Source organism: Hippopotamus amphibius, chromosome 5 (genome assembly GCF_030028045.1).
Source record: "Hippopotamus amphibius kiboko isolate mHipAmp2 chromosome 5, mHipAmp2.hap2, whole genome shotgun sequence".
NCBI classification, from domain to species: Eukaryota; Metazoa; Chordata; class Mammalia; order Artiodactyla; family Hippopotamidae; genus Hippopotamus; species Hippopotamus amphibius.
In genome coordinates, this window is record NC_080190.1 from 123,992,755 (window position 1) to 124,019,421 (window position 26,667).

The window sequence follows — 26,667 nt, forward strand, 5'->3', positions numbered from 1 at the left end:
TTTCTGCTTTTGGAATAAGAGCTGATATCTGTTAGAACTTTATGAGAATTCTATTAGACCTGGTTTGAAAGTGGGCTCCTCTAAGATGATTTATGTTGCTTCTGCCAAGCATCTTGGACCATTATAATCTAGAACCACTTTTGTCTTAAAGTTTGTCAGATCACTTGAGTAGTATACCTTCAGGGTATAAATCCTTACAAATGCTGGCTTCTGTTTGTGAATTATCACAAAAGATATTCTTTCCGTCTCGTTCAGAATCATCCTTGCAGGTCTCAGGAGGGAACGTGCAAGGGAAACCACTTTATTTCACCTTTCACTGACAGTCTAATTCTTTTCTCTTCTGACTTTTAATAGGAACCCTCCCATTAAACATCCCACTTTTTTTGGTCAGCCATGGGCTTTGTATTCTATTTTCTGTGACTTTGACTCAATTTCACCAGGTTCAGCAGCTGTCTTCAAGATGAAAGTTGGCTCCAGTACCCTGCTGACTTTGAGTTCCTGCTTTTACTTACCTTTTTTGCTTTTAAGAGTTTCTTACTAATTTGCTAGTTCATCAATGCATGTGCATTGCCATACTGGACAGAAGGAGAAGGGTTTTTTCCTCAAAGAAAATGGGGTGTCACTAGAGCAACAATTAAATAAACCTTTAAAAAAGCACTTTTTGTTTACCACTGTAGTAAAAGCCAGAGGATTCCTGGAATAAAGTAAAAATGATAAGCAGACAGGTTTCTATTAACATGAAGTGAAATCAAGCAGTGTTTGAACCAAATGTCAAGTCACACTGTCTTGCATTAGGACAAAATATTTAAAACTGGGATTTGAAAGTCTGGTATTTTCCACATTGAACTGTATTTATTACACAGTTATTAAACACTTCACATGATATAATATGCATGATACTTTTAAGAATTTCTTAGACCCCAGCTAATATGTACAAGTTAATCCAAAATAAAGCATCCCATTGGTTAAGTCTGAGCTTATTAGCAAAGTAGTTCTGGGGAAAATAGTAAAATTCAGTCAAGCAGCCAATTAGTACCCAATTCCAAATAAAGTTTCCTAACCTCCATGTAAGTAATTAAATTATACTAGGATATAGTATTTTCAAGGTATATATGTTCTTAGATGATTCATACGCTAGATAATTGAGCATACTTGATCAAGTCATGGAATAAAATTCAAGTGAGGCTACACAGGCACCTGGCATTTTATTCACTGGGACCCTATATCGATAGCTTGTGCGTTCTCTGTAAGGCAGGAGAAACCCTCAATCTAAAATAATCAAAAGTAAACATATTACCCTAGACAGGCAAATTTTAAGAAGACCAAATGAATCTAACAAAATTGATTAACATAACTAACAGGTGTGTATAATTACAATCAAATCTTTTCTTCACTTTAAAGTGATTTTTCTGGACAGTAGCCCAAATTTCTTACCTTATATAATAAGGCCACTGAGTGTTTTTCCTAAACTCATCCTAAAACAAAACTCAGTCATCTTTGGCAGAATCAAGGATCCTTAAAAATGAATTTGTTTTACAAGCTGTGACACCAATATAATGCCCTGCACTTGTGAATCATCTCAAGAGTATAACATTTTATATATGGTTTTCTATAATTGATGTTTTGAGTCATTGAATGTACTGTTATTATTAATGATAATAATAAACCCAATTTTAAAATGAAAGAGCTATTACAGCCTTGCTGATTTCACAGTAACTAGATGACTTACTTTCCATGCTTATTTGAATTTATTCTCATAAGGGGATTTTAGATGGCATAGTTTAGAAAGAAAAGAGAATAAATTTAAGTAGCAGGATTTTTCACTTACAGAAACAGTACCATCACAAAAAGTGTTGTGATATGCCCTGCTTCCATGGTGAAGATTTTATAATATTTACTTTATATGATAAGAGTTATAAGTGGAGTTCTATGTTGTTTGTTCAGCCTATTATGCAGATGGTGCTTGATTAAAATCTATTTTAAACTACAGCGATTACTGCAAGATAGTGTGCATTAAACAGCTATCCCAGCTCTATTAAAGGCTTTGGGACCACGGCAGTTTATTTTAAATATGCTTATAGATGTTTCTAACTTCTCCAGGGACATTTCAATATCAATGATTCTCCTTCCTTGAGAGTCTTAACTCCTGTACTCTGTATTCTTAAGAAGTGTTACCTAAGTAACACCATTAGCACGTTGCTTTTTTAAAGTGAAAATTATTGTTTTCTTGTGATAAATAAGTGAAATACATCACTATAATTAAGCAATAAGACATGCCAGGAGGTGGGTTACCAACAGCATGAGGACACCCCTACGGATCTGGGAAATAAATCTATGTCTACAAGTAGGTTACACGAAGCACGTGTATCTGAGTAAAGCTTATGTGAGAGTAGTATCTTTGTGTGTTTGTGTGTGTATTTGGTTATTCACGAGTGCTTTAACCAAATATGAAGTAAGTCTGTGGGTAATCAGGATTACAGTTAGGGCCTCAACCCAGACATGTTCTTAGTTGCTATGATTTTCATACAACTTTTATATGTGTTTCAAATGTCCTTTTCCTTGTCATTCTAAGCCTTTGCCCACGGCCAAAGAATACAGGGGTGGAAATGTGTGGTGACCCACTGCACGTAAGACTCCGTACTGATGCTGTGAGGATGGAAAGCTTAACAGGACCTTGTCCTTACTCTCAATGTGCTCATCATCATGGAGACTTTATATTTTTGCATTTCACAGTTCCTTCTGTATTGCAAAGATTGTGACGTTGGAATTAAATTTAACTCTTCAGTCTTAGAACCCTAGTGACTCTAGAAATGCTATACTCTAAAGCAATGTCCAGTACACAGTGCTGTGCAGTCCTGTATAGTACCCACGAGTCCTATATGACTGTGTACATTTAAATCTAATTAAAATTAAATGAATAAAAAATTCAGTTCCTCAGTTGCTCTAGCCCAGCATACTCCATAGCCACATGTGGCTAGTGGCTACTTTCTCAGACAGTGCAGAGGACATTTCCATCTTTCCAGAAAATTCCATGAGATAGTGATGCTCTAGACTGAAGAAGTCAGGGTCTTTTAGAAAATTAGGACATAAAATGATAAGCTTTCACCCGTCTAAGTGAGAATTCACGGTCCAGACAATACTGAAAATTAAGGTCCAGGGACGTATTAGAAATCCAGTTAGCTGGTTTCCTCACCACAGTCGTATTTCTCATCATTGTGTTCATTCCAAACAGCTGATGGTCAGAAATGCCAGGTGTCTTTCAAAATGTAATCCATTCCTGGAATGTAAGTGGATCCAAATTATAGCAACATTTCTTTCTGTAGGGAGGCTTTATATATGAGAAATGATCATGTGGTTTTCAAATATGTGGTGAAACAACTGCTAGAAAGTAGGCCTGACAAATTTCCAGTTCATTATACAGACTCTAAAATAGCAGCTCACTTCTGTACCTTCCCAAACACAAGCAAAATGCAAAAGAAAAAATATGACCCCCACACATCAGGAGGTAATGCCCAGTGTTCACGTGGCAGACAGCTTTCACTTCACACAGCGCTGCCCATGTGCGTGGGTGCATTAGACATCAAACCACAACAGGGAATTTGTACCCTGTTGTATTGCCTCCTAAAAGCAAAGACATTGTGCAGACCCAGTGAGCCTTTATACAAGGAACACTGAACAAGATAACAGTGATTCCCTTCAAGCACATTTTATTTTAAAAAAATCTTTCATACATAATTTTTATCTTCGTTTTTCCTCTAATATCAGCTTTTGGTGAAAGAGCATTATCTTAAACCATAGTTCTGTTCTATGAGGGCAGTTTTATAACTGGTCAGAATGTTATGATCCAAAAATATAGTTTTAGTGATCTAGTTTAATTACCGAAGGACAGGCAGTGAATCTTGAGCAATGAATATTTTATGTGTACTCTGTAGATTGGTCCACTCAGATGCCAGTTTTTTTGCATGACAGATAATTCAAACTGAGGTGAACCATGAGTATTTAAAAGGACAAGGTATCAAAATGCTCTCACTTTCAGGCATCACAAAGACAAAGCTGATGTAATGTTAGGAGACTGGCTGATCGTCTGGCCATCATGGGGGACGACACCCCAGCTCCACAGCTTCGTGCCTCTCAGGTACACATACAGGTGAAGCCTCCGGGCGACACTCCATGATGCATAAATAATGTCTCCTGCGCCTTGAAAACATGGAGGCAGAAATCATAAAATGCTTGTTTCTACTAAAGGAGAAGATTCCATCTGACTAATCCTACAGGAGAAGCCAGGAAATAGGGCAGGTCTCCAGGAAACCAACCAATTGATTGGCTGCGTGGAGTTGCTTAGAGATTCCTACAGGGTTGCTATACGTTACCTCAAAACAGTAATTTGTGATTTTCATACGCTTGGTACTTAGAGCTTCTCACTGGCAGTAACAGGTTCTTCTGCTTCCACAGAGAATCCCTAGAAAGTAGAGCCATGTTATCCAGTAGGGGGATAACTGTCCTTCCTGTCATCACAAGGTATCACATTTCCAGTAGATCTGAAATGTGCACCATGTTGTCTAAATACCAATTTAAAAAGAAAGGAAGCATAAATATCAGCAGTTCAAACACAATTTTGGACAATGGAATAGGGGAAGTATTTAAACTATTTGGGGAAATCTTTTAATAAAAACATTTTCAGTGAATCATGGGAAATTTATCTCTACAACTGACATTTGATTACTTTCTACAGAGATTGATGTAATCTGCAATTATGGAGATTTCAACGTGCTAGATCACTAATTTTTCAATTAAAATTTAAAAGGAGTCCAGATAAATATTCCACATGGATAAGCATTAATTTCCCTACAGTTTGTTCCCTTCGTCTAAATATTCCCAATCCTTGATGCAATATCACCTCCGGTGTCATGATCCCTTCTCTTTTAATATTTTTCATTGTGGTCTTTCTTGAATCCTTTTCGTTTTTCTTCTTGATATTTTATTATTTTGAATATAGGAATAGTTATGTTTAGAAGATAAAAATGTCATAGCAATTGTTTCTCTGCATTCACAATTCAGAAGAAATGAATTTGACACTCATGCACCCACAAATGGTAATGGAAACCCTGCGTCTTAAGAGATTGTCTACAGCACAAAAAAACCTCAGGATCACCACTACTTAATGACCAGGTGGAGGAGGATGGGCCTAAAAGTGATTCTGGAAAGAGTGAGGACAGTGAGATAGGCATAAAACCCAGAGACTGTGATGTCATGGACCCTTGGAAGAGACAGGGCACTCACAGCTAGAAATCAAGTCGGGGAAGAGTCAAAAGTCCGCTGGATTTATCAGTGTGGTCCTTGGTGACCTTACGGAGAGCTAAGCAACGGGAAGGCACAGTGAGCTGCCAAAGCTGCCTGCAGCCAGCACGACCACGTGGAGCAGTCTGGCCGTGAAAAGAAGAAAGACGTGGCTCTATATAGGCTTGGGGCAAAGAGAAAGTTCACTTGTATGTTTGTTGCGTCTCTGAAGTATTTAAAGGGCAGTTGAAGGAGTAGAGTTAAGGGTGACTGAGGCCAGCATCTCCTGCTCCTAGGCTTTTTGATTTAATCCATGTAGAGCTAAAGCTGGACATCAGGATATTATTTAAAAGTTTCCCAGATGATTCTAACATTCAACTATTGAGAATGAATAGGTCGTATTTGCCTACATGTTTAGTTTAGAGCCATTACACCAGTTTGCCCAGTATCAACAGTCCAGTCGCAGCATCCTTGTCCTTTGACAGATTTACCTGAGGACCAGTCATTTCACAGGATCACCTCAAACCCATCCTGGGGAAGTTATCTTCTAGTGTTAACCTGCGTTACCTTGTCAGCTCGGTTCAGAGCATCCTGTCCCCCTGGAGGTATTCGATCTGCTTCAGTAGACAGTTTCAAAATGATAATCTTTTAAATAACTTTCTCACTAAAGACAAAGACAAATAATTCACTTAGTTTTTTTCCTGTCTCTGTTTGGTTCCCAGTGCATATCTTTTAAACCATGACCAAATGGCATCACAAATTAGTATTAAGGTCATTTCTTTCCATTCATTCAGTAAAAAGTTACCCCACGTCATAATTAACATCTGAATATCTTTTTAAAGTTTTAAACATATTTAAGTCACAAAATGGCACCGCAACTGGTTTGCGGTAGAGGAAATGGAGGTCCAGAGAAATTATGTAACGTGCCAAGATTTCACAGCTAAAAATAGTAAAGGAGGACATGACTGTGGATCCTCTGATGTTACATCCCCTGGCGTCTCAGGAGATCATGCTTCCTCTCCAATGGTGGCAGTTATTTTACACAAATTACCCTGCCTGGCAATTTATCTGAGTAAGACACATATTACATTGTTTACCAAGAAGAAAAAAGCAACAACAATCACAACAATAGAAAGTGAGGGTGCAGAACCTCCCTGATAATGGTGACTTCGTCAGGAGACAGTGCACATGGGCCTTTGTGCTGGTAAGGATTCCTTCAGAGACACTGCTTGATACTCATGTAGATTCATATAATTTTAGAACTAGAAAGAAATCATAGCCCAAATCTCTCATTCTATAAAGGTGGATAAAGAGACATCACATATAATTAGTATCAAAGTTTACATGCAGATATCTCAAATACATTATGGGGTTTTTTTGTGCCTTGCATCAGAATAACAATTCAGATTATCCAAATATTCATACTCAAGGACAATGGGAGAAAATGGAATCTATCCTTAAGCTGAGTATTAAAGCTGTTCCAGAAATGTCTAGATTTGAGAATGTAGTTTCCAGAGATGCATTCTCCAATATAGTAGCCACTAGCCACATGTAGCTATTTAAATTTAAAGCCATTAAAATTATATAAAATTTAAAATTTGTTTCTTATTCCTGCCAGCTGCATTTCATATGCTCATTAGTTATGTGTAGCTAGTGGCTACCATATTGAATAGTGCAGATCTTAGAACTTCACCCCCATTGCAGAAAGCTCTGTTGGACAACACTGATCTAGGGTCTAGATTATGCCATTCTCCATGCCATGAGTATTGCTAGGCCTTCCCAGCAGCATTTCATAGACCTAAGTGCAACACCAAAAGTCATTCAACTTGATTCATTGGACATGTTGCTCACTATTGTTTAAAAATCTTAATTAGGGGGAAAAGGATAAACTCCCCAAAGAAAACAGGTTAGGTTGTTCATACAACAGGGTTACTACACGAGGAAACTGCTGCTGTCGTAGTCACGACGCTGCTCATCATTCAGCTTCCTGAATGAGAGAAAGGAAAAGTTGAGGGAGTTAAGGTATAATATCTAACAGTATAGTATTATAGAGAGAAGCAATAAAATTATTTTAAAGCTGTATAGATTAGACTAGAAAAAGATGCATATGAAAATATCATGAAATATGAAGTTTTACTTGAAAACCAGCAACAACTACAAAATCAAATGTCCCTTAGAAATATCTGTGTCTGTGTGATGTGTACGGGTGAGTGTATCTATGTAAGTCTCAAGGGAGAGCAATATGATTTACCCCAGAATTTTCTTAATTCTTCTATAATTCAGATTTTGTTTTATTTCAGATCAATGGTGGAGAGAAGCGACCTGCCTCCGACATGGGGAAGAAACCAAAAACCCCCAAAAAGAAGAAGAAGAAGGACCCTAATGAGCCCCAGAAGCCTGTGTCTGCCTATGCGTTATTCTTTCGTGATACTCAGGCTGCCATCAAGGGCCAAAATCCAAATGCTACCTTTGGCGAAGTCTCTAAAATTGTGGCTTCAATGTGGGATGGTTTAGGAGAAGAGCAAAAACAGGTAAGAAAAGATGCAAAATGGAGTGAATCAACATGATTTGAGAAAGGGTATGCATTCTAAAGAAATGGCTTCTGAGGACCTTGGGTGAATTCCTCAGATACTAGAACTGAGGATAAGAATGTGCCCCATCAGAACCAGACTTCAGGGGACTGACATAATTTTATACTCCTTCATTGCTCTTTTATAAATAGCATGTTAATTTCTTTGTTTCAAAGTTTATATTGTGTAGGTACTTTGGAAAGGATTTTTACATATCCCAGCCAGGATTTCCTCATTCCTTAATATTGTCATTGCGATCATAAAGACAGAGGAGATACTGAAAGTATTTTGAGAACTGTCCACACCTGTCTTCAGCACTTACTATTTAGTCTTTTGTCATCAAAACTCTCTTTGCTCTTTACTAAATGAAGCTCAGATTTAAGGGTTTCTACCCTTAGCTGTTTGCTAAAGACCACCAGAGTATGCTGTTCAGTCCCACTTGTACCATATTTCTAGGCTGTATTAAATGGGCCCAGATGCCTGGTTTTCTTCTCTTGTCCATTGCCATGGTGTGACTGAGGACCACACTCTTGGGGGGGCGGGGGGCAGTGCGTGAGACACTTTGTATCTCAGCCTAGTGCAAGTAGCCCAGAAGGTCTTAAGGAGGATGGGAATCGTGGAGAGAAAGTGTTCAGTGTGTAGACATAGCCCACCTCAACAAAGAAGCAATACTGATCCCGGATTTCTAAACCAGGGACTAGATTGCTACTGTCATCATCTAGAATTTCATTGTCACGAAGGAAAAATTAAACATTATCATTAAAGTTCAGTCACTGAAACGATTAAGTAGATGCAGCTTTAGCTACTGCAGAATACTGAGTTGCATTAATGATGGGTTAGTCTCATGCTGGATTCTTGACAGAGACCTTTACCTCTCTTCATCAGGTCCACGGAAGTGTGTAAGAAACAGAACATCTTAAACCTGGTACATCTATAAGAACTGTATATTGTAATATCTGCTATAATGTATATCATGTTTTATACTTTTAAGAACACTTTTACATGATTTATCTCATTTGTTCTGCTTCAGTACTCATAGATACTTTTACCTGAATTTTGCACGTTATGAAATGAGGCCAGATAGTTAAGTTCAGTCACTTATTCATTCAACAAATATTTGTTCAGTGTTTACTGTATGCCCTAGGCACTGTTCTAGACACTGGGGGATAGAGCAGAGAATAAGACAAAGTCCCATTCTATTGATTGTTTTGTCTAAGATTACACACTGTGACTAGAACTTATCACTAGAACTGATCATTCAACTTACAGTTCTTTTCTAACCAATTCATGAAATCAATTATAGTTGTAATGGTAAAACCAGTTGCTAAGGAAACATAGACGCTACTTGCCCAGTTCTCTCCAACCCCCCATTACTGTAAGCCAAAACTGTCCTTTACAAATTGAAATCTCTACACATTTTCTTATGTCCTTTTCAAGATTGCCCACCCCGGGGAAGGGCTTCATAGGAAAGCACAGGCCTACCACTTGGAGCTCTGCTACAAGAGTTGTCTCTGAGGACAGAAAACATACTACAGAAACATTCTCTGTGCAGTCGATTAAAATACCCATCTCACAAGAGCGTGGTTGACATTGTATTTTATGATTCCATCGAAAACCTAATATAGTTGTTTGAGAAGTTCAGAGCTGGTTTCTGTCCTAACTGGGATCAGTTTGCTCTCACACTTCCAAAGCTTTTTACAATACCCTATGAGTTAAATAGGGTGTGGTCCCCCCCGATGTTGGACAATCACGGTGGAATTATACAGGAGCTCATTCCTCCACTCACTAGAGCTTCACAGACAAACTGAGGGCACATCCACCAGGAATCCGAACCCCATCCCTGTCCCTGCTCCACCCATGATCCAAGCACCAAGACATAGCTTTCTCTCTGCTCTGACCACCCCGTGTGTATTCTTGGATCGGGACCAGGCTTCAATACTTGTAAATTCTTTTGAGTGTACTTGTGATGACTAAACATTTTCCTCTTTCTCTTTTATTTCCAATTTAATAAGTAACTTGTAATGAGTCTGTCTTTGGATTCTCTCTCTCTCTCTCTCTGTCTCTCTCTGTCTCTCCCCACCCCATCCCACCCACTTTTTTAAAGCATTTTGGCTGCATCAAGTGGCATGTGGGATTTTAATTCCCCGACCAAGGATCGAACCCATGCGCCTGTGGTAGAAGTGCGAAGTTTTAACCACTGGACCACCAGCGAAGTGCCTGGGTTCTCTCTTAATGGAAGTAGTTGTGGGAGTTTTGAAGAATTTTTTTTATAAATGAAGGATGAAATCATATAATAGCTGACCCTATTTAACTCATAGGGTATTGTAAAGTAATTTCATAATCAAAATGCAGTTTTAAAAACATGCTAAGATTGCTTAGGAAAATATATTAATAGAAATAACTAACTTTTTCTCTTATAGAAAAGTTAATATTTTAACATTTGAGCACTATTATCAAAACAAGGTATTGGGGGCAGTTTGAGTCACTCGAAAATGGTTTGTCCCCATGCCTGATGTTCCTTTGACTTGACGGGTTCACCATAGCTTATCCTTTCCTCTTAAAAGATGACTTGCTTAATATAGTGAAACTGCAGAGTACGCCCAAAAGGGTGGTTTATAACACATATAGGGTACAAGTCCATCCCAGGGACAAGCAGAGAGAGGGTCCAATGAATGAAATCAGATACCAGGCTTATGAAAGGGAGCATATTGCATCAGATGGGGCTGCTGTGCTGCCACGTGGCAGCCCATCTCGAACAGTTGCAGGAATTGCCAGCGAAGCATACATGCCCGCCTAGAATGCACGTTTGGGCAGCAAGAGAATTTCAGCAGTATATCCAAAAGTGTGATTATGGTGTGTTACCACCTGTTCTTTCCCTTTATGTTAACTCATTGTGCCAACATAATATAATATCTCTGTTTCAAACTTAAATTAATTGTATTTTACTCTCATTTAATATTCAAATTGGGGAGCACACAAACTGCCGTGTATTTTTAAAGGAATGTTGCTGGAGCCAATTAGAGGCAGACATTACATTTCAAATTTAGGACAAATGTGCATGTTGCAGAACAGCCCCACGTGATGCTGTTGGCATTGTGTAGGCAGCTGGTTCACGTAGAAGGCTAGGGTTTCATGCGCCACAATTGTTCAAAAATCCCATTGTCATAATAGCCCACCATTATGAACAGCTACAAATATAAACACAAACGGCGGAAAATGGACAAAATTATTGATGACTTATTAGGGGCTCAGAAAATTACAATATTTAAGGAAAAACAGTTATTAGTGAGATTACAATTGAATGTTTTCTTGCCAGCCAGAGGGAACAGGACTCCTAGGGCTGCTGTGTGTCTATGTTGCATGCTTCCTCGTTGTGGCGTTGAGGCAGGGCTAAGCAGCCACTGCAGACCAGCAGGGCTTTCTTTTCAGAAGCTATGGTAAGGGAGAAACTATATGTACTTTGGTTTCTGTGAAGAATCTCTCAAAGAAGAGAAATCAAAAGGAAGCTGAAAGAAGTGATAAAAATCCTCCAGGAACACAAAACCTCCCCTATGAATTGTTCCTACCAAAGCCACTAAACAAACCTCACATATCAGAGATCTCTCCATTTTAATACTTTGGAGATGGTGCTGAATCTGGAATGGGAGCAGGATTGTGTTTGGGATTCCAACAGGAGGTTTTAAATGCTAATGAATCCTAAGACAATGGAGAGCCCAGTTCAGAGGCATACTAAGTTGTTTAAAAAAGGCACCAGATGGAGAAAGGGAAATAAAACTTAAGTGTGGCTGTGATCTTGGTCTTTGCTACTTATCTTTCACTGACTGGAACCTACAGAGAAAGAAAAATAATAACGTAACAAGATCACACGGTTTGTATTAGACTCCTTGGAGTTTTAGCAGCCCTCAGCATCATTTTTTTATGAAGGTCCAGCTAAATTTCCTGTCTTTCCCCATTATTTCTGAATTCTGTGATTCTAGTCATCGAAGTCTGGCATCTGAGTCTGCAGTTAGAGAGCAAATCAAACCCCACTAAATTAAAGAGTCCGTCCAGCTTTGAAGCAGAAGGGATTGGTCTAAAGAGCTTTAAAGCGATCTTGGGTCCTTTTTAGCTGTGGAAAGTTAGCTCTAAAATGGGAAAGGAAAGTCACCTTAAATCAGAACCAGATGTAAATTACTAAATGAACCTTAAGTTCCTAATTGGAGACACAGTTGGGCTGTAATACATTTAGCAAATTACAAACAAAATGTTCTTGTTTACATTACATTAAATGGCTTTAAAGCTTCGCCAAAGAGCTAAATAAACATGCTATTAGGCTAAAAATGGAGTGGAAGGTCTGTTCAGAGTTGGATGTATTCAAGAGAAACCACAGCCCACGGTGCCCAGAGAGTGTATTTTTGTAAATGCTAGCCCTTTCGTGGGAGAGGAGAGTGGATTTAACTCGAGATCCAGTGCCTAATGAGCAGATATCACTTGCAGGGAAACTGTTTGAATGTTGTAACATATGCCTTCTTTCAGGATGCATAATTCATATCCAAGGGTATTAGCCATAGCAGTTCAGCTCAATAGCAACACCTCATTATTTTATCCCTCAGTATTTATTCCTATGTTTGACGCCTCATGAAATTACTGTTAATGTGTTTATATAAGGGCAGATCTGACACAAGTGGGAAGAATGTAATTTCCTGCTCATTCTTTCCTGCTGCTGTGTCCTCTTCCCCTGGTAGAAGTGGCAAGTGTAAATAGTTAATTTGCTTCAATTATGAGCCTGTCCTGCTAAATTAGAAGCAGCAGGGATATGAAGAGCCAGAATTGTACTTATGAGGCAGCTGACAAATCCTCTGAGCCCACGGAATCAGATCATTTACTCCTCACTGGTGCTCAAACACCCACTACAGGAGTGCTGCCGGGGTTTTCTCCCCCATCCCATATCTTATGATAAAATTTGGATTTTATGTCAACAGTGCTTAAGGTTAACCAAAATCCTGTTGCACTGTCACATTCACACACGCGTTCATCTTGTCCAGTTCCTTATAAACATTAAGCATTTTCCCCAATTTTTTTTAAACTAGGAGTAAAGGATATATAAAACAGCTGTTCACGTAAAAACTAAAATGTAAGAAAAATTTATATTCGTAAAAACTTAGCAGTTACCTCTAAAACACAGGGAAGTATACATACATATAATTATTGGTATGTAAATGAGATTATGGCATGCCTTCATGGGTATAAATATATGGAGTACACGTAGAACTATTACATACTTTTCCACAGAAGAAGCAGACATTTCACTTGAAAGGTTCCATGACGTCAGCACAGAGAGAATTTGAACATCACATTCACTCAAGTCCATGGTGCTTTACGTGTTATTGGTAAAGCTGTTTGGGGTGGGCGTGTTGTCTATCTGTATATCAAATCCTCTGTTCCCATCGATGCCCACTCTAATTTAGAAGATGCAATTCAGTATTTTACCGTGAGCACCCATGCCCATGCTGACTCACCAGAGGAGACACCTGGGACGAGGGATTATGCACTCAATCACAGGTACCTTCTGAGCACCTGCTATGTACCAAGCTCTGCCCTGCCTGCTGGGGCTTCTGCTGTAGACAAAAGAGGGCAGAACCTACAGTTGGGGTTCTAAGAGAGGCGTCAAGGGGAGATCTCATGCAGCCAGGAGGAGCCGTTGTGTCAACAAAGGTGGATCTTAGGTACCAGATCAATTTGATTATATATATGCATGTATGTATATATAGTGCCTGACACAAAAAAATGCACACAATAGAGACATATTTTTAATGCCTTTTTTGGTTCTGTAGCTTCAGTTCCTCACACCATGCAGGCACCTAATAGATACTCACTATGTTGTAAAGTATAATTGAACGACGGTGTCTTTGCCGTGATCATCCTGATTGAATAGATCAGATATCTTTTGCAGCCATTTTTTCAGATGCGGGGCTTGCTTCTGATCCCTACCGCTCCAGAAGCAGCTCCCACCATTATTGTGTAGACTATGTGTGGGCACTTGATGGGTCCCCGGAAAGAATCCATAGCAAGGCTCTCGTCACATTGTATAGTACTTTCAGTGCTCCAAATACTGCTTTATCAAGTTCTCTGAGTTCTGGAATGCTTAAGAAAATGCTGAGAAGTTACACAGATGGAAATATAGCTGCATATAAGGACTTAAGTTCTGTATAAACACAGATGCACTTGTTCTAACTGTCCTAAATAATGACAGCATTCAAAAACTGGTACAAGAGTGTAAAGCAATTATACTCCAATAAAAAATAAAATAAAATAAAATGTAAAAAAATAAAGAGCAGATTAAGAAACAGCAAAAAAAAAAGGATGCTGCAAATGTTAATTTCTCAAGTACTGTATAAGACAGGGAATTGTGATTAAATTATTATTTCTTACATAAGTATTTCTAAACATTTTCCATAAATATGAACTTACACTGGGGAAAAAAACCACATTTGAAGTTAACCAAAAAGAAAAGTGCCTTTTTAGTTTTATAGTGTTTGAATAAAATCCAGAATTAGAAGAATTATGTTTTTTCTTATTATTACTGTAAAGAGTTGAAATAAACTATGATAGAGATTACCTGAGGGCCAGAACCGAAAAGAAGGAAGGAAGAAGGAATTAAATGGTATTTATAAGATGTTACTTTTCTGTATAAGTTAGATGGATTGTTTGGCGAGGGAGCAGAAAGTGAAAAAAGCAAAGTGACAGGTGGTATTAGAATTTTTTCTGTTTGAGTGCATCATATCCACTGATACTGAGCTGCTGATCTTAATTAGAGAATATTAGTCTATAAAAACATATATACATGCTGGAATGTAGAGAATTTAAAAAATGATTCACAGAATCGCTAGATGACACGAACAGAGTATGGATTCTCTAGAATTGCTGTTTGATATATGTTTTAGTTTAGCCACTATATATGTTTTAGTTTCACCTCTGAGATGTAATCCTTAGATAGGATATGGTAGCTTTCTTAGAATAACAAACCCCAGCAAATAACTAAGTTAGGACAGGATGAATTCAAAAGTGTTTGGATGAGCTGGGGAAAATGATAAATGATGTATTATGATTTTTAAATCCTCATCTGGCCAACTTTGCACTTTATTTCAAACAGCTGTAGACCATTTGGAAGCCATTTTGTAGTTCAACTGAGTACTAATATTTACTGTGTGAATCACAATTCTTTAAAATATTTGTCTTTCCCTGAGAGAGAAAGAGACCATTTCTTTCCCAGGCTTAAGTCTGACATAAATCAGACCCATCCTTCTAGGCTGGAAGGCTCGATCATTGCAGGGGGCTGTTCATTGCCAGTGCCATCTTGGTTTCTGCAAGCAGGAGACGTTCTCCATCCCCACAAATAGAGCTTTGAAATGTTTCTGAGGAACTCTTTACTGATGATTTTTAAATATCTGTTCTGAAGTAGGAATTTAAGTATGTGGAATTCTTACATTTTTTTTTTATCATTCTCTCATACATTTGTTGTCTTCAGACATTTCTATCAAACATAGAATTCAGAAAGCATCCTTATGCAATTTTAGAAGGAAGCATCATAAACAGATACAGGGTGGATAATATTTGAGCCATTAGCTAGTTCTCAAAGGTGGAGGTTCTAAATTACTGTTGGAGAAACTGCCTCAGATTGAAATTCTGATCTAGGGTACCCCTCTTTAAACACAACTACAGAAATATACCACCTGAAATGACCACCCTTTGAATCCTCCCACTGAACATCTGCAGCTATTCAGGAAAGAGCGGACCCATCAATCCATGTAATGTGACGTGATGAGTTTACTCTTTTCTAAAGTGGTATTTAGGCGCTTGTACGATGATCCCACATAGCCAATCATCAATAGCCGATAGGGAGCCATTTGGAGGAAACAGGGCGCTCTGAATGCTAGTCAGGTAGCCCATAATAACATCGATCTCCCAGTAAAACAGGGGCACATGTTCAGCCTGAAACACTGAGTTGCCACCTTTCTCTGGTGGGTCGTTAATCAACAAATTTCAGGGAAGTTAACACCTTGTGGGATGTTAACCACTGGGAGCCCCACCGTAGTAACGCTGTTGCTGTTACAATAGAAACCAAGTGCAAGAAAGATGATAGAGGTTACAATCAGGCCCTCAGGCAACACCATCTTATCTATGCTACTTAGAAAATGATGCTTTGGGCAGTGTTTGTGCCTTTGGAAGCTAAAGGAACCCTAGTTAGCTACCCAGGGGGTCACTTGGAGTAGCATATTAATAAAAAAAAACCATGATAGAAATGCTTCAAGTATACAAAAACATACTACCATCAAAGATATTTTTGCTAAATATTTGCTTCAAAGTCCTGAATAGGATTTCTGTCTGTGGGGGAGCAAAACCCTCTCGAAACAGTTTTAAGGTATTAAAAGTAAATGTAAACATTGTCAGTTTAAGGTCATTAATTATAAATTATGTCTTGGAGAAGAGATTGGAGGGAGAACTACAAACAGAAACCTGTCTTTGAAGAAAGAAAGAAATCAATAAAAAACAGTAAGGGTCTGTGTTTCTGACTGTGGCTGAACCAAAGCATATAATATGCATGAATCATACTGTTCAAAGACATTTGCTGTAATCTAGTGTTTATTTGTTTTCATGTATGAATGTCCAAAAAAGGATCTGAATTTGATTTCCGATAATTAGCTCAGTAAATTAAGAATTCTCTTGTAATTGAACCAAAGGATTAATTGGCTTTTTACTAAAAAATTTCTTTAATTCCATATATTGTAAAGATGACACAATTATTGTATGATACTATTGTATGAATTATTAATCTCCTTATTATAATTGCCTTTAATATACCAAAATGCCCAATATAAAAGACTAGGCTGAAGAGCTCCCTGAGGGAGAGCAATTAGCACCTTCCTTTCATAGGGCCCTTTATAATTCTGTTGACAAGGTTGCTCATTTGTTCACCTTAAGTAAAATGTTCTGCTTTAATTAAAATATTCATGAGTAAATAATGTTTCTCACACCTTGAATTTCACAGTTGGGACTGGGTTCAGCCAACCACCTTCCACATCAGAAACCATACACTGACCTCTCCTGCCGACTTTGGCAGATACGTGGTCTTTAGACATAATTTATATTTAACTACTTTGCCTAATTCTAAAGCCACTTTTCACGCTGACCTGTGTCTGGTTCTGAGCTCAGCAACACAAAATATTAGCCAAGCCTCATTCCCTGCTGTAAAATTCAAGATGTGGGAAATTTAAAATAGTCGTATCAGTGAAAATACATCCAGCGGTGAAAAATATTTTGTTGTTTAGGGCTGATTTCACAAGATTGACAAAAACGGATTCAAAACCCTTGAAAGAATGAACTTCATGGTAGCAGACAGCCATGTGCATTCACTTTGCTAATCTTTCATTTTTGACTCTAATGACTTTTTCCTGTTTAACTTGGTGATGTGACCTTTAGCCTGCCAGCAAGTCGTTTTTCAGTACCTTTGCTCAATTTAGAATGATTTTACTTGTATTTCTGAGATGAGTCCCTATGAAAAATGAAAAGCTTCTGTAAACTAAAATTCAATTCAGAACATTTTTACCTTTCCACACATCCATGCCACCCAGTGTTTTTGCTGGAAAGGACATGACCAGAGCAGACTACACAGCACGGTACTCGTGCAGTCCTTGGCCACTCGGCAAATATGTTTGACTGCCACCACCGATTCCTGAGTCTGTGAAAATAGAACTTCAAGGCACAACATTTTAAAATAGTGATGGACCTGAAAACTCCATAACTTTCTTTGATTGACATATTGAATATAATTGATCATCTTTGAATTCTGTCCTTGTTTTTATATTTAGCAAGGAGGATATATATCGGGATCTGAACGCACTGTAGAATTATCTGCCCATTATATGAATGTGAATGGCTTCTTTACTCACATGTGGTTTCTTTCCCTGGGAATCTTCATCAATAGTATCTTTCTAAGCCAACTACCTCTGCACTCTCAAAGTAACCCAGATAAATCTTTTCATGTGCCTTATGTAAAATGGGAAATTTTACTGTTGTTAATCTTTTTCTTATCTAATCTCTTCCCATACTTCTTAAAAATCTGTTTCAGTAAGAAAACACAATCTTTGGGGAGATATATATTATTACAGTGTGTGTGTGTATGTGTGTAAACACAATTATCATTCTGCATTGTACTTCTCTGGAAACAAAAGCAGATGCACTCTCTAATTTAAGACTCTCTGTTGTTACAGGTCTATAAAAAGAAAACAGAGGCTGCAAAGAAGGAGTACCTGAAGCAGCTAGCAGCATACAGAGCCAGCCTGGTATCCAAGGTAACATGCAGCCGTGTGATACTGGGATGGATTGTGGCCATCTCATTGCCGACTATGATGGTCATTTGAAAGCATAAAGGGTTGCACTAGCATTTCTGCACAATCTCCTTTGCTGAAAAAGAAAAAGTAAATCCTAAACAAAGCTATATGTTATGGAAATATCTGTTCATACCTAGAGGACCAGAACAACATCCTCTGGGCCTCTGTGTAATGTTGCTTACCTGTGGATTACTGGTTTTGTGGGTTAGTCACAGTGCATTCTTAATCCTGAACCAACTTTCTGCTTCACCATAGTCCACTCTTAAATTTTCTTCCACTCCCCACCACCCGAGCCCATCCCATTGGCCTTTGCTGGGAAGATGCCAACTGTTTTTAATTCTAGCCTCATTACGACATCATTAGGATATAAGCCTGCCAAAACAAACAAACAAATGAAAAAAAATGCATCATTTCACTTGAAAATAAAAATACCACTTAAAAATATTTTATGGTTTAGACTATCTCAAATATGAGCCCTTGCTGTTATAAAAGACTGAAGAGTTAACTCTGTTTGATGTTGGATTATTAAAGCTGTATTTCCTTTTATAGATTCCTCAGGCAGGTAACCTCAGAGACAGGGCTGAAGCTGTGAGGATTGGACACTGTGTCATCTTAAGTTCAGATGTGGCTGGTAGTCAGCTCAGTGTGGGGTGGGGCTCTGAACTTCATTACATTCACCCACAAAAAATATTCTCTTTTATCCACAAATATCCATTCCCCTTCCAACAACTCTAAAGTAATTATATGTTAGTTTTCCTTGGGGAAAATGTACACTGAATATATGATGCAGAGAAGAAAAGGGAGCACAAAATACAAAAGTATAAGAAATTTCGGTACACTATTGGTCTAATGCAACTTTATGTTCCACTTCTAAGGTATGATGTGGGAAAACTTAACAGTTATTACTTAACCTTAAAAGTCCTGGCTCATCTGCACTATTTCACTATGAATCTCACACTTTCTAATTTTTCTAACTCCTTTTGAAGCTATTTATATTTTCTGCTGATACCATCACACACCTCTGTACATTTATAGAATTCACAGCATGTATGTAAAATTATAGCAAAAAAAAAAAAACAAGGTGCAAAATATTAGATCCATCCAACAATTGGGTTATATACTCACTTGGTATTATTCAGATTAATATGCCCAAGATGTAAGAGAGTATATGAATTCGTCTTATTTCATCCAAAGTAAGTTTCTTCTTGAGCACTCTAAATAGAAGTTTTAGTCAGAACATTTTACATACAAGAAAATCAATACACAAAGTCTCAATCCCAATACACAGCACTCTGGTTAATGTTATACAGATTGCCAGAATGCTGTCATACTGACTAAGCCTTCACTTTCCAAACGAGTGTCCTCAGAGTTGCTCTTAGCTGCAACTTTTCTTACTATTCATTCTCAGAGTTGCAGCCCTCAATATACAGCAATTTGTATAAATGCTGCGAATTGCCATTTCTACATTTGAAAAACCAAGCACTTTCTTTACAGCTTACTCTGACGTTTTTCTTCTCTTTGGCAACAGGAATTTTGCTGGAGCTGTTGAATGTCTATTTATGTACAACTATCTATTGTATGTATACAAATTGAAGAAAAGTTATAAACACCCTCTCCAGGTTAGAAAAATGGCCCTTTGATGTTGTATGTGAATGGAATGTTTGCAGTGTAACCTTGCAGGCACATGCAGAACATTTACCAGCCTATCCACCGATTGCACGCAGAAACGTGTAAAAATCCATTGCTTTTCCATTTAAAATTATCACAAGGAAAATAACAGCCATTCGTATTTACACATATATTTTTCTAACATAATTTTTCAGTATATTCTAAATTATTTCCCTATTCTGAAAGATCTAAAGGTCTACAGGCACAATCATGAAGTGCTACACGGTAATAATAGTCACAACTCCAGGTGACCACAGTGTGCCAGCCAAGCTCCATCTTTCCCGGTCACTCATGCAGGTGTTCATCTGGTGAATTTCCACGGGCACTTGGTCTGTGCCGAGCACTGGGCCAGGCTCAGAGGACACAGTGGAGAACTGGCAGGTGCATCCCCTGCACTTAAGGAGCTTTCTCTTCAGTCTGGGGAGACCACTAGTGAAAACATAAGTTAATAAATCACCAAGCTCTTTATGAATGAAAGCATTCTGGGAAATAAAGGAAGGCATCTGATAGGGTGGTCTGCTGAGTCCTCTTTGAAGATGTGACCCTGGAGCTAAGCGCAAGAGAGACAGGCGCTCACAGGACACAGGGAGCCTGGGGCAGGGCCGACCAGGCAGTGCAGCAAGTGCAGGCTCAGCTACAAGAATACCTCCTTGGACTGAGAGGAGGTCTGTGTGGCTAGAGCCGAGTGAACAGGGGAGTGTGGTTTGAGATGAAGCTGGGAAGATGGCCAAGTCACGAGGGCTTTGCAGGATGGCCACAGGAGCTGGGTTTCATTCTCTGTACAAAGGGATGCCACTGAATGGGTTCCAGTAGGGGATGGCTTGATCGGATTTATGTTTTAAAAGATAACTTTATGTGAATGACTTCCCTCACTCCCCAAACAATATCCCTCAAAGTAGGCTTGATTATCAACATCTCACTAAAGAGAAAAAGTATCACATAGATGACAAGTGCCCGAGCCCAGCCTTGACCTCCCCCGCTTCAGTCCTTGTGCTGGTCTGTGCTGTCCCCCGGTCCTGACAGGGCACTCGACCTGCTTCCCTAAAACAGCCCCTGCCCCACAAGTCAGGGTGGAGCACCGACATTCTCTCTTCCAGACTTGCTTAAAGTAGAGTTTATTTGCAATGTTGTGTTAGTTTCAGGTGTACAGCAAAGTGATTCAGTTATATATATTTTTCAGATTATTTTCTATTATAGCTTATTACAAAATATTAAATGTAGTTTCCTTTTCTATATAGCAAATCTTTGTTGTTTATCTATTTTACGTACAGTAGTTTGTATCTGTTATTCCCATGCTCCTAATTTATCCCCCAACCCCCACTCCATTTCCCCTTTCCCCAAAGTTTGTTTTCTATGTCTGTGAGTCTGTTTCAGTTTTGTGTATAGATTCATTTTATTATTTTTTAGATTCCACTTGTAAGTGATATCATATAATATCTGTCTTTCTCTGACTTACTTCCCTTAGTATGATAATCTCTAGGTCCATCCATGTTGCTGCAAATGGCAATATTTCATTCTTTTTATGGCTGAGTAATATTCCATTTTAGACAGAGAGAGAGACCACATCTTCTCAAACCAGTCCTCTGTTGATGGGCATTTGGGTTGTTTCCATGTCTTGGTTTTTGTAGATAGTGCTGCTGTCAACATTGGGGTGCATGTGTCTTTTTGAATTAGAGTTTTCATCTTTTCCGGATATGTGCCCAGGAGTGGGATTGCTGGATCGTATGGTAGCTCTATTTTTAGTTTTCTAAGGAACTTCCCTACTGTTTTCCATAGTGGCTGCACCAATTTACATTGCCACCAACAGTGTAAGAGAGTTCCCTTTTCTTTACATCCTCTTCAGCGTTTCTTATTTGTAGACATTTTTTAATTTTTTTTCAATTTTACTGCATGTTTATTAAGAAAATTAATTTCTGATACTTAAACAAATAAACTTTATAAGACATCCAAGTTTTTCCAGGATATTTAGTTTGGATTTTTATAGTCTGTAAAAATCCTCTTGTTTATTCTGGCTACTTTTTTTTTTTTTATTTTTATTTATTTATTTATTTATTTATTTATTTATTTATTTATTTATTTTAGCTCTTTATTGGAATATAATTGCTTTACACTCTTGTACCAGCTTTTGAAGCACACCAAAGTGAATCAGCTATCTTTATACATATATCCCCATGTCACCTCCCTCCCACGACTCCCTCCCACCCTCCCTGTCCTGGCCCTCATTGTAGTTTTGATGTGCATTTCTCTAATAATTAGCCACGTTGAGCATCTTTTCATGTGCGTGTTGTCTATCTGTATGTCCTCTTTGGAGAAATGTCTGTTTAGATCTTTTGACAATTTTTGATTGGATTGTTTGGTTTTGGGGGGTTTTTTTTCATATAGCGTTGTATGAGCTGTTTGTGTATTTCGGATATTAACCCCTTGTCTGCTTCATCATTTGCAAATATTTTCTCCCATTCCACAGTTTGTCTTTTTGTTTTGTTGATGGTTTCCCAAGGTCACTTTTGTCAGTGAAATACTGTATTGGCCAAAGCTCTGTGTCCATTTTCCTAAGTTCTTGCTGGCAATTTTGATTTACTCCTCCAGAGCTACATATTTTGGCACCAATTTTCTATACAATGTGTTTGTTTCATCCCATAAGGCCTTGCATCCCTGGGCCAACAGCTCTCGCCCTTGCTCATGTGCAGCCATGTCACATCAGCCACTTCTCGCCACTTCCACGCCAGGCCCTACTCTGTATCCCAGCCAGGGCTGCACACCTGTTCCACGTCGGGCACAGGGCTCGGTGCTGAGAGCCCAAAGATGAACACAACAGACCAAAGTAAATGTTCTGTGATACTTGAGAGGTTTGAAACTATACTCTAAAATTAGCTGCTTCTTACAGATCATAATCAAAAAATAGAAACAGCCAGTGAACAATGGCTCCACCTATAAGACTCTCATGAGATTAACAATGCTCCTCTCCTTTCAATTACGTTTTAGCTTAAATGAATTATATACCATCTAACCCAGCATATTAATTAATATGACTCCAGACCTAAATAAAATTGAAGTTAACCCAAAATAAAAAAACTCCGTGGTAGTAGAATATTCTAACCTTTGTACTTGGAAATGACAAGACAGACACACTCTCAGCAGGACACCAAATTTTCTTCAATAACAACACAAATACGCATGGCACCTTGCTATCGAGTAGCTTCTACATGTCACATGCTGTGCTTAGCATTTTACATATATTTCTACTCATCATCACAACAACCCAAAAAGTAAGATTTAGCCCCATTTTCTAGACAGTCTCTAGGCAGAGAGACTAAATGACTTGGAGAGCCTAAGAGACCAAGGAGAGGCTGGTGGTGGCAGAGGGAGAACTCAGACTCCTCCCTCTCTTGTTCCAAAGCTTGTAGGCTTTTCTCTACCCCGAGTGGTTGTCAATTTTTATATCTTTAGAACTACAACCTCTTGCTATCCTCAGTAAATAGTAAACTTCTGTGCCAGCTCTTACATGTTAGCCAGCCAGGAGGAAAGCTGTTCTGGTTTAAATGAGACTGGGGATGAGGGGTAGAAGGCTGCCCACTCTCTTCCAGCAACCACCCACCACCAGAGGTGGTTGCCCAAGACCCTCAGAGGACACTGGGGCCCGCAGAATGTTCGGGAAGCTCCACTCTGTGCGTTGCTGTTCAGCTGTGCACGTGCTTCACCTGGTCACGTGGAGCCACTGACAGACCCGCCCAGGGTTAGATCTGCTTGGAGAAGACCTGCCGAGCACAGACCACTCTGCCATGGACACACATGTGCTTTGAAGGACGCAGGAAAGGGACCATTGGCTGCTGCAAACACAACCTGGGTTAGACCTGGAATAACTAACCTATTCAGTTTTAGACTCTATGATTTAAAGAGGGAAGTTGGAGAGATTGTAGAGGAAAGAATCATAAAGCAGCTGAGAGGGAGGGCAGGAGATGGTAGCAGAGAAGAGCAGATTTGATTTTACTAAGCCTGAAAAACACAGATGTGGGCGTGTTCACCCCATGACGGGTGTCAGGCATAGGCAGCGATTCCTCGTGCTCCCTTTTCTCTGAATCCAGAACAAGAATGGAGACGCCATGTCACCCTAGAGGAATTTACTCTGAATGGAGAGCATTACCAAATTCTTGGATTATTTAGGCAATTTCTTTCCATTGAGAAATTTAAAAGCAGGAAGCAAAGGTTTATAAACAAAGTTTGGAGAAGATCTTGAAGGCATCTTCAGCATCTGTGCTTCTACAGGCACCAAGGAGAACGTTAAAGAACGTCTAAGGCACGACCAGTGTCACATGGAAAGAGTCCTCAGAGGGCAGAAGCGTCCCCAGGCGCTTGGGGCAGGTTCAAATTCAACGTTTCTGACTTCCTAGCTGCTTGTTTATGCATGTTATTCAGCTATTTAAAGTCTCAACTTACTAATGTGTTAAACAGAGAAGATACATTAGGTTCCATGAAAATAAAATAGGAAATTTGATGTAAACTGCATGATTTGCAACCTTGAACACAACAAAGCACTTAATAAATACCAGCAATTATTATCAATTTTATTTTTAATATTATTGATAGGGGCGCAAAGAACTAGGAAAGTTTTGTATATGATTCAAGATTTAGCTGGATCATATTTTCAATGTCTGCAAGGCTGTTTTGCTATAAAGAAATTTTAAAAGTGGCATTAAAATAAGAAAAAATTGCTTCATAGATATATTCTTTTTTAAAGATAAGAAATGATCTAGACATTTCAAAAAATCACCTGTATAGGTTTCTTAATTGAAATGGTCTTTATGAGCCTTCAGTTGAGGGAATCTACGAATAGCCTGAGGACTAAGAATACATGCCATTGTGGAGCCTACGGCTTCTGGGCTGGAGTGGTTTTACACACTATTTAAGGTCATTTTGGGTTGGGCTGTTAAGTAAAGCTTAAGGAAATATAGTTTTTCCATAGACTCAGGAATTCCTAGACATGAGTCTAAATTATGTTGAAAACAATGTATAACTTTAAAGCAACTGGAACTAGTTTCATTTCACCACATAGACCAGAATTTATATTCCCAAAATGAGTGTTGCATTCAAAGGAGTCACCTTGGGAGGCTACAAACTTATTTTATTATTGCTTCTAGAGTTTAAAAGATTTTTGAAACTCCTCTTTTAGAACCTCACTCAGCAAAAGTTTATGAGCCACATTAGCAAATCAATCTTGTTACATTGTTTTCACACCTCATTCTTTTCCCCAAACATCACCCATATACATCCCACAGACTTGGCTTCAAGTGACTATTAGCTGTTTCCAAAACTCAGATTCACAATCCGAAGACGAAGAGTTGTCTGAGGATATGTAAAGTGATGTCCCACAGGCGCTGAAGAGAATCCTGTAGGGAAGTCCCCAAATATTCCACGTAAAAGCAGCGTTATGGAAATAAGCGTACAGCTGCTCGAAAGTGCCAGCCTGGAAAGAGACAACATTTGGATGAATATGTTCCGGTATGTTCAGTATAAGTGATCAGATTCATGACTTTAAGGTCACACATCAAATATGAGATTTTGTCCCTACCTTGAGCTGTGGTGCCAAAACTTATAGAGGACGATGGGTATAGGACAATGTTGAACTAAATTAAGAAAGTTCTCTGTTGCCATGACTGATAGTAGAGAAACACAATTCTCAGTTCAATTAAAGGATAGTAAATTCGAAACAAAAGAAATGATTTCTTTTTACAGGATGAAAGTAACTTATAGAATTCACACCATAGAGAGCTGTTGAGACAAATACTTAGTCTGAATTTGAAAATAGGATGGATCATTTTACGACTGTTAACATTAAATTTGCAGCTCTGTAAGCCCAGATCGAGATTTAAAGGTAATAAAATCTCATGCTTCAGGGTGTAAGCTAATCACCTGCAAGGACCAAGAAGAATTTTCCTTCCAGAAGTAACAATGCACAATTGAGTAGGTGCATAAATTGTGTTTAATTTCCAGCGCATGAAGTACTGGTCAGTGCTGGAAACAAGAATCAAATTAGATGGACTATTAATCTGATTTGGTTCAGCAACTCCTATGTTGTTGCTTCCACTGAGCTTTATGTTGTGTTTATACTTTGCTATTTTAAATAACAATTGCTTTGTCAATCTTTCATTTTTATAGCACTTATCATCCCAGAAAGGGAGCATTTATACACTATGCAGTATTATCTTCATTATACAAAATAAATGGGATTGAAACTACCTGGGACAATCAACAACTTGGTTAATAGGAAGTAGCTTAATGTTTATAGAGTTGTATCCTTTGTGAAAGACTACTGAAAAGACCCAAAAGGTCTCCATGCCCCACCCACGCACATATAACATTTTGCTTATAGAAAACATCTTTTAGAAAAAGTGGCCCAAAAGAAAACAGGAAATAGAACTTACTCATAAACCAACAGCAAATACACATTCATCCCATGAAAATGTCATATTCGAGGGTTGACTTTCAGTTGTGTATACACTGATAGGATCACATTTGGTAGGTGACCGACACAAAACACACACCACTAAATAAAAGTGGATAGTGTGTTTGAAATTAGAAACAAATTTAAATGATTTAGTCTGTGTGAGAAAGTAATCCTAGTTTCTGAATGAAAGGTATAGAGGTCTTCATATACAGTATAATTATTTGCAAAATAGTAGCCTTGCTTTCATAGTTTAATTGGAAGAAAATCACAGTGAGAGTATATTAAACTTATGATTTCTTCATATTTCCATTTAATCAGATTATGAATTCATGACACTTTG

General features: G+C 38.4%; 1 protein-coding gene across 1 annotated transcript in view; it reads left to right on the forward strand.

The window, feature by feature from the left end:
- Positions 1-26,667, forward strand: part of TOX (thymocyte selection associated high mobility group box) — a 285,613-nt gene that overhangs the window by 246,624 nt on the left and 12,322 nt on the right. Inside the window, exons 5-6 of the mRNA XM_057736365.1 lie at positions 7,578-7,808; positions 18,098-18,178. Of these exons, the coding sequence (XP_057592348.1) occupies positions 7,578-7,808; positions 18,098-18,178 (312 nt within the window). The remainder of the gene's footprint in view (positions 1-7,577; positions 7,809-18,097; positions 18,179-26,667) is intronic.